Source organism: Hemitrygon akajei, chromosome 6 (genome assembly GCF_048418815.1).
Source record: "Hemitrygon akajei chromosome 6, sHemAka1.3, whole genome shotgun sequence".
NCBI classification, from domain to species: Eukaryota; Metazoa; Chordata; class Chondrichthyes; order Myliobatiformes; family Dasyatidae; genus Hemitrygon; species Hemitrygon akajei.
Window position 1 is genome coordinate 40,549,588 of NC_133129.1, and position 13,175 is coordinate 40,562,762.

Sequence of the window (13,175 nt, forward strand, 5' to 3'; positions counted from 1 at the left end):
AAATTGTCTATTATTCAATTTAACATTGATGACTGATTCCATTTATTAATTTATTCCCAGAGGCTCATTTATTCCAAAACTGCACTTGATTTTTAAAGCCCTTCTCCCAACCTTCATAAATGGATTTGAACTCTAGTCTTATCAGGATATTTGTCTCTACTGATACTTTAATATTAAGCTGAAATTGTGAATTTTAATTATATTCTATGCAGATAATTTATATTTTACCAATGCATACAAAACATTAATTCCAAGAAAGCAAATAAAATATAGCAAATACTAAATCTGACAAAAAAAATTGGCAAAGAAAAGCGAATTATGGTGTTGGAAGAATGGAGCAACCTCTTTGTCCAACGTTATAAGCTTACAATAGCCCATTACCTTTTATCACATTCTTGGGGATTCCACAATACTAACTCCATGTTACGGAATCTACCACCAGTAGGAAAGTGTCAACCATGTAGAAATCAATAAGGTCACAAGGCTGTTTATCTGTGATAAAACAGCTCGATAATAGTAGTTGATTTTTAATAGTTTGGAGTAAACTGATTTAGACTTGCAAAATATTTCCCACAGGGAAATCTGAGTGGTGATGATGGCTGGGGTCATCCGTCTTGCAAAGACAATGCACAGAAGGCTATGCAAACCACTTCTGTAGAAAAAATTGCCAAGAACAACTATGGTCTCGGAAAGACCATGATCACCCACGTCATACGACACGGCACATAATGATGTAGTTATTATAAGTTGTTTGAATACCACGTTTCTTGCAATAGCGACTGCACTTGATTAAGTACATTATTGCCCATAAGACATAGATACTAATAAAGTACTTTATAAATGTACAGGTCTACGATCCAACCTTTATAAGGTTAGTTGTGGACGTTATGTGTTTAGACTTCACTTGCTCTGGGTTGTATGAATACTTCCAAATCCTAATTTTCACAGACGACTGCGCTCGACTGATTTGGGAACTCACTGCTACCACTGAACCAGAACCTGGCTGTTACGTACCCAGCGCTCAGACGGACTTCCGCCTCTGGGACGTGCGCACGTGACTGATTGGCTCAGCCTATCGGAAGTGCGTACTGAACAACGTCGCTATGGGGAACAGCTGGGGATCTAAGATGGCTGCCGTTAGTCGAGCCGTTCGGGTAAGTGTGGAAGTCGCACTTTTCCCGGTGTTGTTGTGTTCAGGTTCTGACGCTCATTGTTTCACTGAGAAATAAGAGAGGGGAGGAAAACAACGCATGGTGACCCTGAAATGAAGCTGCGGGCGTTCGCGTCCTTTCCGCGGCTATCCTTGAGTTTGTCCTTGCAGGACAGGTGACGTAATGGGAAGCACTCGTGGGAGATCTCTCGGCTCCTCCACTGGCCCGGCGGTCTCCGTGACCATAGAGCGGGAGACAAGGCGAAGGAGAACAGAAAGTGGGTTGGTGTAGCAAGTGCCACTGATTGACCTGAATTAATTGAAGGGCGCCCGAGTGTCCCAGGCCTGTTGGACTCACCGTTAATCGGTCGCAAGTTACTGCAATTACAGAATCAGTGCAATGCAAATCGATAGAGATGGGGACAAGAGCGAATACAGATCCTGGAAATCTGGAGCAACACACACAAAATGCTGAAGGAACTCAGCGGATCAAGCAGAATCTATGAAGGAAAACGAATAATTGACGTTTCGGGCCGAGACCTTTCATCAGGATATTATGTGTCATTTACATCCACCTGACCATCGCTGTTTAACGTCTCACTAAACTACAGCTCCGCTGATATTGCACCACTTTCTCAGTGCAATGAGACATTATTAGATTATGTGATCACTTTTTATACAGGGATTGCAATTTATGACTCAAGAGGCAAGAGTGATTTTGTTGAATCTCAGAATGGGAATCAGAATCGGGTTTATTATTACCGGCATATGTTGTGAAATTTGTTAACTTGACAGCAGCAGTTTCAATGCAATACATAATATAAAAGAAAAGGAATAATAATAAATAAATTACAGTATACGTACATTGAATAAATTAAAAATCGTGCAAAAACAAAAATAATATATATTTTTAAAAGTGAGGTAGTGTTCAAGGGTTCAATATCCATTTAGGAATCGGATGGCAGAGGGGTAGAAGCTGTTCCTGAATCGCTGAGTGTGTGCCTTCAGCCTAATTTACCTCCTACCTGATGGTAACAGTGAGAAAAGGACGTGCCCTGGGTGCTGGAGGTCCTTAATAATGAACGCTTCTTGAAGATGCCCTGGGTACTTTGTAGGCTAGTACTCAAGGTGGAGCTGACTAGATTTACAATCTTCTGCAGCTTCTTTCAGTCCTGTGCAGTAGCCCCTCCACACCAGACTGTGATGCAGCCTGTCAGAATGCTCTCCATGGTACATCTATAGAAGATTTTGAGTGTATTTGTTGATAAACTCCAAATGAAGTATAGTCGGTGTCCTACCTTCTTTATAACTGCATCGATATGTTGGGACCAGGTCCTAACCTCAGAGATCTTGACACCCAGGAACTTGAAACTGCTCACTCTCTCCATTTCTGATCCCTCTATGAGGATTGGTAAGTGTTCCTTCGTCTTACCCTTCCTGAAGTCCACAATCAGCTCTTTCATCTTACTGACATTGAGTGGCACGTTGTTGCTGTGGCATCATTCCACTAGCTGGTATATCTCACTCCTGTATGCCCTCTCATCTCCATCTGAGATTCTACCAACAATGGTTGTATCATCAGCAAATTTATCGATGGTATTTGAGCTACGCCCAGCCACACAGTCATGAGTATATAGAGAGTAGAGCAGTGGGCTAAGCACACACCCCTGAGGTGCACCAGTGTTGATTGTCAACGAGGAGGAGATGTTTTTACCAATCCGCACAGATTGTGGTCTTCTGGTTAGGAAGTTGCGGACCCAATTGCAGAGGGAGGTACAGAGGCCCAGGTTCTGTAACCTCTTAATCAGGATTGTGGGAATGATGGTATTAAATGCTGAGCTATAGTCGATGAACAGCATCCTGACATAGGTGTTTGCGTTGTCCAGATGGTCTAAACCCATGTGATGAGCCATTGAGATTGCTTCTGCTGTTGACCTATTGTGGCGATAAGCAATTTGCTATGGGTCCAGGTCCTTGCTGAGGGATGAGTTCAGTCTAGTCATGACCAACCTCTCAAAGCATTTCATCACTGTAGATGTGAGGTCTACCAGGCGATAGTCATTAGGGCAGCTCACATTATGCTTCTTAGGCTCTGGTATAATTGTTGCCTTTTTGAAGCAAATGAGAACTTCCACCTGTAGTAGTGGGAAGATGAAACTGTCCTTGAATACTCCCGCCAGTTGGTTGGCACAGGTTTTCAGAGTCTTACCAGGTACTCCATTGGGACCTTCCGCCTTGCAATGGTTCACTCTCTTCAAAGACAGCCTAACATCGGCTTCTGAGACAGAGATCACAAGGTCATCAGGTGCAGCAGGAGTCTTCACAGCTGTAGTTGTTTTCTCCCTTTCAAAGTGGGTATAAAAGGTGTTGAGTTCATCTGGTAGAGAAGCATTGCTGCCATTCATGCTATTGGGTTTCGCTTTGAGGAGGTAATGTCTTGCCAGAGTTGTCGTACATCTGATGTTGCCTCCAACCTCATTTGAAATTCTCTCTTAGCCCTTCAAATAACCCTCTGTAAATCATGCCTGGTAATTATGGTTAAGTAAAACCAAAACACAAATCTTAGTAACCAAATTATTTCTTGGAGCAGCCAATCAAGCTCACAGATGGGTACTGTTTGGTGGCTTGGTCAAATTCTTGTCAATTCTGCCACAGAAACGTAGCTTCTGAATTTCAAACAACAAATTTGTCACTTTTGATTTGTACCCAACCTCAATTCTCCTCCTTTGCAAAGAAATGGTACATGATTACTAGAGAGCTTTCGGACTTTTTTGGGCTATCTCTCATCAAAGGACAGTAGGTGCTAGATCTTCCTCATTATTGGAGTTATAATGTTGCTCCAACTGCAGCACCTAACTCACAAGTAAAGCCCAGAATCAAATTTTGGTAAAGTAATTAGTAATGTTAAAACTATATAGTGATCATGTGTCCCCTTTCAACTGTGGTTCCATTATGCAAGCAAGTATAATTTAGAAAATTTAGAATACTGCTACATTATTGAGTTCTCTACACAATACTCCATTTCAACTGGAAGGATAGGTGAACCAATGTCAGTGATCTCTCCCAGGTTAATATCCTGAGCAGTGAGGCTTATGGTACCTGGTCAGCTCTGCACAACACATGTATCATTTGGGTTGCTGACACCAAATACCCACAAGAAATACTCTATTCTGAGCTCTGTCAAGGGAAAAGATTACCATGTAGAGAGAGTAAAAGATTTGCAAATATATTCATCTATTATTATTCATTGTACCCAACATACTGTTCCATTTGTATGGCAGGAGGGCCCATAAAGTGTCTTTTCTTAGAGCCCTTGTAGCAGTTCATGTAGCTTTAGTATATCCCAGAACACCTTTGTATGTGGCAGTGAACATCTGTCCATTGGTACCACCTTGCACTGAAAGAACTTGCATCAAGTTTTGGGGAGAGTCTTGAGATACAAGTCCTTGGCCCCTTGATAAGGGTAGCGAAGAAGACAGTTTGTTTTCATAGTCTGAGGTATTGAGTACAAGGATTGGGATGTCATGTTGCAGCTGTACAAAACGGTGAGCTAGCCAACTGGAACAAAATTGGCTTAGTCAGGTGATGATATTGGAGTGATTATTCAGATTGGAAGCCTGTGACCAGAGGTGTTCTGCGAGGTTCGGTGCTGTATCCACTGTTGTTTACAATCAATATTATTAAAATTGATGTCAATGTTATTTACACAGTTAGTAAATTAGCAGATGACAACAAAATTGGCGGTGGAGTCATCAGTGAAGAATACTATTTAAGATTGCAACAGGATCTAAATGAACTGGGGAAGTGAACCAAGAAATGGCAGATGGAATTTAACTGGGACAGTTGAAAGGTTTTGTATTATGGTCAGTTAAATCAGAGCAGGACATTCACAGTAAGTGATAGGGCCCTGGAGTGTGTTGTAAACAGAGAGATATAGGGGTACAGATACATCATTTTTTGGAAGTGTCATTGAAATAGGCCATTTGGTCCATGGCTTTCTAAACTTCATCTATTCATGCACCTATCTAAATGTCTTTTAAACAGTTGTACCATCATTGCAGCTTCCTCTGACTGCTCTTTACATATAACTACCAACTCTGCATGAAACAACTTCCCCTCAAGTCCTTCTTAAATCTGTGTCCTCCAGTTTTAGACTCCCTACTCTGGAATAAAGACTGTAACCACCTTATCTACATACTATCATAATTTTATACACATCTATGATGTCACCCCTGCACTCCATGGAGGAAATCTCAGCCTGTCCAGCACCTCCTCATAACTCAGCCCTTCCAATCTTGATAACATGCTTGTGAATCTTCACCACTTCCATCTCAGTCACATCTTTCCTGTAGCTGGGCAATCAGAACTACACACTATACTACAAGTGTGTGCTCCTGACCTGCTTGTTAGATAATAGAACACTGTTTTATAAATTTGTAATTTTCAAACCAAATTCCCAAATGCTAAAAGCAATTTGAAAAAAAAACTTTGGTAGCTAGGATTAAAAGCTACCAGTAAAAGGTGAATCCTTTTCAAAACTTGAGAAGTCTGTTGATGGATCATCAGCTATTTATGCCATCGTGTATAAGATGTATAGTGGAGGTATCAAAATCAATGTTGGTATTTACATACTATTCACCCCAAAATAATCAATTAAGAGAATTCGTTTCAAAGTTCTAAATGTTCGTTGGAGCTCTTCTGAGGATTGAACAACTGGAGTGACTAGGAAAATATGTACTTATTTTTTTTCCTTTTAAAATTTCTTTGTAGGTTGTGAAACCACATCAGCGATTAATTAAATTCCCAGATAGAAAAGCCTTCCCTCGACCTGATGGTAAGTGTAGCTCAGTAAAGCTTTCTGATCATTTACAGAGAAGAAAGATAATAAGTTAAGGTTTTAACCCATGTTATCCAAGTTTTACTGCTTTAAAACTTGTAATCTATTAACAGTATTTACCTGGTGGAACACAGCAGGCCAGGCAGCATCTATAGGGAGAAGCGCTGTCGACGTCTCGGCCCGAAATGTCGACAGCGCTTCTCCCTATAGATGCTGCCTGGCCTGCTGTGTTCCACCAGCATTTTGTGTGTGTTGTTGTTTGAATTTCCAGCATCTGCAGATTTCCTCGTGTTTGAACAGTATTTACCTAATATGTTCAGTATTGGAAAGTGGAAAAATCAGGACATTATTACCAAACTTGTGGTGGGGGGCGGGGGGTACAGGAAACAACACCTAGCCAAAGGAGGGAATATTAGAATGCTGGTGCTACTATGGTTAAAGTGCAACCCATCCTGCTTGAACAGAAGGAGTCCCAATGATCAAGGAACATAAAGCCTATCTTCCTGCACCATCCCATGTATTCATCTAACCTATCCTTCTCTTTCTGTACTCACTAGCTTGTAACACTGGAAATGTTCCATAGGCAGCCTTTGAGGTCCTGTTCATTAAATGATTGCATAGTTCCCTAGACTCACATTACAGGACCTCATCCCTTCTCCTGCCTAAATCATTGGTACCTGTGAGTACCACGATCTCAGGCTATTCATCCTCCCTTTCATAATATCCTACAAGCAAGATATCCTTAATCCTAGCACCAGGAAGACAACATACCAACCTAGAGACTCCTTTGCAGATAATGAAAAGGAGTATACGCTACTTAGAATAGAATCCTATACTTCTGTCGGTCTCCAAAGCTGTAATGTCCCCACTCCCCCACCTCCACCCCTATGTCCTCTGTGCAACAGTGTTCACTGTGGTGCCACAAGCTGGGTTGTTGTTGCTGCTGCTGTTGTCCCATTATCCTCCATAACGAGTCCATCTGCAAGCCCTTAATGGTTAGTAACTGAGGGCCAAGGCATTAATATAAATGGTAATTCATTGAAGGATAGGACTTGATTATAACTACAGGTGTTCATCTCCAACTCAATGTCCTGTTGCAACATTTATTATGTAGATGTATTTCCACAGGTTATGTGGACATATTTTGTATAATTCTTGGAAATTTGCAGAGCTTTAATCATGGCTATATGACTTCCATTCTATGGTTTAATGATTTTGAGTTTCTTTTAATGTTGTAAGATCTGGATATAAAAGCTAAGTGGCCATTAGGAAATAAACATTCATTTGGTATTACCTGAGTGCATTTTGCATGGTTAAGTTAGGATTAGGTAAATAAACACTTCAAATTTTGTTTTGCTGACAGTAAAGAACTGGAGCAACTTTTCTTTTTGTTTTTTTATTTATCATAAACTGTGGAAGAGCTAATGTTATACAAGTTACATAGCTTTTCACAGACACTGTTGAGTTTTTTCAGAACTTCCACCTTATCTTGTATAGCTAATTTATAGTGTTTGTGCTTTACACCACAAGAGCACTTCCTTTATTTAATGAAAACATGGCTGGGTCTAAATAAGCACAGGCTATAAAAATAAATGCAGAATAAAACAGAGGAATAACTTGCTTCTTTTAAAGATGGTGCCAGTAGCTGATTCTGCAAGTGGTGCCACAAAACAGTGGTGACAGGTTGGCAAGGTGAGGCGGATAATTTGAAATTAAGCTGGCGAAAATTATGTCTGCAGCAGCAGTGGAACCAAATTACTGATTGCCGGATTCAAGGTGGTCAATCTGCATTGGGTTTGCTGACCCCAAAGTTCTAAACTCAAATGAATACCTTAAACCATATATGTCAAACTCAAGGCCCACGGGCCAAATCCGGCCCACGGTGGAATTATCTTTGGCCCGCGAGATAATATCTAATTACTATTAAAGCTGGCCCCAGTAATCGAAGCGCCTATGGCATATGATATGGCTAATGCTGAGTTTATTCAGGTACCAGGTTTTCAGGGTTTTTAGTGTTTATTCGGCAGTCTTGCTCGGCAGTCTTCTTCATAAGAAACGGAATTTGTAAAGTGAAACACTTTGTAGTTATAGCAGAGACTGAGACACATGAGAGCAGGCTGAAAAAACGGAGGCAACGAAAGCTGCGTTCGCACGCGTCCGACTGATCCGGCCCGCATGAAGCTGCATTTTGCTCAATCTGGCCCGTGACCCCCCTGCCTTAAACCCTATCGATATAAATAGCTACAGGTACCCTCATTAAAGGAAGGTTATACTATAACTACCCAATTTTCAGAAGCTAGTTCACTTCTGCAGTTTATCCTCCACAGCAAGTTTAACTGCCAATACCCACTATTTGAATAGTAAGTCCCCCCCTCCCCACCGAGGAGAAGATGCTTCTAGCTAACAAGTAGTTTAAATGCAGTTAATTTATTTTCAGTGATACATAGCTAAATTCAAACAACATTCTTAAAACACATTTAAAACACACAGAGAATTTCTACCTTATAAAAGATTTCCAAATTACAAACCATTTCTAAAACACTAAGGATTTCCAAAACACGTGCAATTCTTATATACTAAAAAGGCATACACAGAAGCCATAGAAATCGAAGGCAGAGGAATGGATTCTAATTCACCTGTATTTCTGTCATGCTTCTTGATGTTCCTGGACTATTCCTAATAAACCTGAACTTCTCTCATGATTTATACTATTTCTTTGTCTTTTGGGTGACTTCACCCACGTGATTTTTTTCCAGATACTTTTTAATACTAGTAATCTAGAAGCTTCTGGTAATAGGGTTAGATGCTGTGTTTAGAAAGCTGAACTTGGCAAAAAAAACTTTGGCCCTATACAGATTACATCCATGACAATCTGTTCACAGATACAATATAAATAAAAAAATATATTAGCCTGTAATAAACTGGCCACTTTTTTTCACAAACAGGAGAAAATCTGCAGATGCTGGAAATCCAAGCAACACACACAAGATGCTGAAGGAACTCACCAGGAAAGGCATCATCTATAGAAAAAAGTACAGTCGACGTTTCGGGCCTGGCCTGCTGAGTTCCTTCAGCACTTCGTCTGTGTTGTTTGGCCACTTTTTCTCCCGTTTTAGAACATGTACAGCACAGTACAGGCCCTTCAGCCCACAATGTTGTGCCAACCCTTAAACCCTGCCTCCCATATATCCCCCCCCCCACCTTAAATTGTTGTAGAGAGGAAGTCTAGTGCTTAATGGTGGTTTTATTAATGACTTTGATTGTATTCTCGTTTTCACTTTATAGTGCGTGAAGCTCTCAAATCAATGTCTATATCAATCCAAGGACAGCAACCAACAACAAGTTCAAGTTCTTCACGTGCTCCCACTGTTAGCCAATTGTCTAGCAAACGTGACACTATAGAAATAGTGAGAGGTCTACCACAGAAATACAAAAGACTACCAGTGTCAAACGAAGAAATGGAGTACATTCAGGTGGGTATGCACATTCTCGATAAAATAATTAACAGTCTATTGTTGACTATAGTGTAAGGTCTACATATTGTAATTAGATTAAAATACTTAAGTGAAGTATGTAGGGGAGATAGTTTAATGAAAATTTATTTTATCAAAGTACATATACGATACAATATACTATTCATTTTCTTGCAGGCATTTACAAGAAAAAAGAAATACAATAAGATTTTACAAAAAACTATACATAATTAGACAATGATTAACAAATACCAATGTGCAAAAGAAGACAAACAGTGCAAATAAAAAATAATACTGAGAACATAAGTTGGAAAGAGTCCTCAAAAGTGACTCTGTAGATTCTAGAATAATTTCAGCGTATTTCAGATGATTACTCGTAAATATTCTTGCCTTAAAAGAAAACTGGGTTTTATCTCCAAAAACCTGTTGAAAGCGGTGGACAGTTCACCAGCAGAATGCAATTGAACGTTAAGTTGCTGCTGAAGCTATAACATAAATAGCAGAAATCAGCATTTACACTTAGTTTTCATTGGCTCTCCCTTTCCTCTATCCAAGTAACTACATTTCCTTCAATAACAAATGCTTCCCTTTGGAACTAGGCTCTCTTAATTGGCGCTTTATCAAGCTTTTGATACTATGTACAAAATATACCATATTATCTATATTTTATCATAGAATTTAAATTCCAATAATCACAATCTGACCTTTGCATATCAGTAGTCTTTTAAATGATTCCAATTTTTAGTTCTCTAATATAAGTGTGTAATAAGTATAAAAATATGAATCTCACAGGGAAATCAACAAGTATTATTGTGGAAGTGTCTAAGAAGAATAATTAAGGCTTTCTTCATTGCACGATGATTTAAATATAATTTGCAGTTTGAATATATTGGTGTATGCATTTTAGGAAATTGATTATCTCGGTTATATTAACATTTTGGCTAGGTTCTGCTTCTCAATGTTAAATGATGTTGCAGTTTAATTAAACTTTTTGAAATAAAAGACCAAAGTAAGTTGGTCTTTTCTACTCTTCTAGTTCCACAATCTAATACTGAAATTGACTTGAATAATCTACACTAATTTTAAAACTGTCATATTTCTGTTTGGCTTCCTCCTGTATTGCCAGCAATCAGCCTGTGTTCCATTTGTATTTTACTTGGATTGGATAAAATTTCAGAGTGGGATTGGAACTGATTCAATTATCAAGTTGAGTATTTAGTTTTATATAGTTTGACTACATTGAACAGCAAATTTACTGTAACTTTGTTTTACAGCGTGGTGGACCTGAGTAGGATCAGTGGCTTATTTCTGTCATCCATCAGTGGGTGTTTCAACCGTTTACTGATTCTGTTCATTTCAAAGCTGTGGATACAATTACAAACTTTTGAAGGACTTTATACCACTGGACAGATGACAAGCCCTCAGAATGAATGTACATATTGAAATATTCAATAAACAGTGAAGAGTTGTCACAATTTATAAAGTAGAAATATCCTGATGTATTCCCCTAATTGTGTTCAGTGAATTTCATAGGAAAGATTTGGTGAAGTTACAAGTATTTATACTGCTTTGTTATTAAAATTCAGTAAGCAAATTATTTTGTGCATGAATACCTTCCAAATTATAATTCTTCCAAACTATATTTTAATTGCCTGGTGTCAAATACACATATAACACAGTGCTAGTTTTCAAACATTTTAATATAATTTCATACAATTGTTTTTATAAGTTAGGTAGAGAATTTGAAATACATTTTTTCAATAATGTGTGTATCATGATATATCCAAAAAAATGCTATTTGCTCCACCAGTGAACCCAGTGATCTATTTACTTGGCATATTGTCAATGGTCAATTTAAATGTTTAAGTGCCTAACTCTGCTTAAAATCCTACTTTTGCCAGGTGTTGCTATTTTTTTGCTAAATGAAGTAGTAAATTATGGAGTCCAACAGCAGAATTAAACTATATTTGAATAAAGATTTGTAGCACAATAATGTGACAAATAGCAAAATAGAAGATTTAGATTGTGTACATAATACTTAAAAGGATGTTGCCACCAGGTGCATGTGAGATTGTGAAAGTGTCCAGCAACTGAGTGCAAAACTGAAATATACTTTTAATGTGTGATGGTGGGGAAGAGGGAGGCAGGAAGTAAAAGCACTATTGTACATATAAGCTGCATAATGTACTTTTACTGCTAAATATATTTGTCCAACAAAAATATCAGTACAAATTAAGGAATTATTAAAATGACATAAATCACACATGTTTTTGTGGTATTCTTATGTGAAATGTTATCATAATTTTTTTGATTTCCATCGGCATCAAAATTGATTAATTTTAATCAGATGATCACTTAAAACATCGGATTTTTGTTTAATAGCATTTCTCCTCACCCAACTGAGCAGTTTAAATAATTCTTCAGGTGTCGAAGTGACATATCCAAAAGTGAGTTGCTTCTCATGGTCAATGGGTATATGCATTAGAGTAGGAGAACTAAATGTTGGCAGTCAATTGTAAACATTGCTATTCTGGTAGGAGTCAAAGATTGAGTCATAACTAGGATTGAGTCTTTTTACTATATTCATTAATGTGGAAACGTAATAAACATTCAAAATCCTATTTAGAATTTTTAATACACTAGATTTTATTTTTTCCCATTTAAAAAAAACTATTTGTTGGAGTAACAGGAAAAATACAAACCTTCACAATTAGCAAATGTTAGCAATTTGCTACAATTCAGAAAATATGTTGCATTCTACAGTTATCAAACATCAAGCTGTTAAAATAACCTGAAAGAAAATACTTTAACAAATAAAAGACCTGAAAGAAAATGCAACTATTGTGGTAAATGTTTCATCCTTTCGTGTTTAATTCTACATTTCCAATTATTTCTGTATCCTTTTATTCCAAATGCAGTTTCAAGGTCACTGTTAACCTTGTCAACTTTGGACTGCACCATTTCATGAATATTCTCGTTGTTCTTTCCACACCTTAAACACAATCAGGGTGAAGAGTCTCAGCCCAACATGTCGATTGTTTATTCCTCACTATAGCTGCTGCTTGGTCTGCTGAGTTTCTCCAGCAATTTGTGTGTGTTAATCTGGATTTAAAACACACTCATTTCACTTTTCCAGTTCTGGCTAAAGAGGCTTTCACCCAGAAATATCATCTGTTTTTCTCCTCACTGGTGTGGCTTGAGAATGAGCACTACTAGTAATCTCCACAGCCAACGTAATAAAATACTCCTCCCATCCTAGTCATTTCCCCCCCACCCACCTTCCATCGGGTAGAAGCTCAAGAACACTATTCATTTGATCAAGTCAGCTTTCTGTCCCACTGATATAAGACTCCATACTAAAGATGATTTCTTGATCTTTCAATCTACCTCAACCTGTACTGACACATTCTCTGTAACTAAAACAACAGAATGAAATACGTAGTCTTACCATTTTTCCATTTGTACTACCTCAATATGCTTAGAACTTAAAACAGAAATTTACGGCACATTACAGGCCCTTTGGCCCACAATGTTGTGCCGACCATGTAACCTACTCTAGAAACTGCCTAGAATTTCCCTAGCGTATAACCCTCTATTTTTCTAAGCTCCATGGACCTATATAAGAGGCTCTTAACAGACCCTATTGTATCTGCTTCCACCAACGCCACTGGCAGTGTGTTCCACACATCCACCACTCTCTGTGTGAAAAACTTAC

General features: G+C 38.5%; 1 protein-coding gene across 1 annotated transcript; it reads left to right on the forward strand.

The window, feature by feature from the left end:
* Positions 1–1,028: 1,028 nt before the first annotated feature.
* Positions 1,029–11,723, forward strand: kgd4 (alpha-ketoglutarate dehydrogenase subunit 4). The gene is made up of 4 exons (XM_073048202.1): positions 1,029–1,154; positions 5,921–5,984; positions 9,273–9,460; positions 10,735–11,723. The coding sequence occupies exons 1-4, from the start codon at positions 1,104–1,106 to the stop codon at positions 10,750–10,752; spliced, it is 321 nt and encodes a 106-aa protein (XP_072904303.1). The 5' UTR covers positions 1,029–1,103; the 3' UTR covers positions 10,753–11,723.
* Positions 11,724–13,175: the final 1,452 nt, after the last annotated feature.

Coding starts and splice junctions, on each gene's coding strand:
- kgd4 (XM_073048202.1), top strand. CDS start 1,104: ATGGGGAACAGCTGGGGATCTAAGATGGCTGCCGTTAGTCGAGCCGTT. Junction 1,155..5,920: donor CCGTTAGTCGAGCCGTTCGG/GTAAGTGTGGAA, acceptor ATTTCTTTGTAG/GTTGTGAAACCACATCAGCG. Junction 5,985..9,272: donor AGCCTTCCCTCGACCTGATG/GTAAGTGTAGCT, acceptor TTCACTTTATAG/TGCGTGAAGCTCTCAAATCA.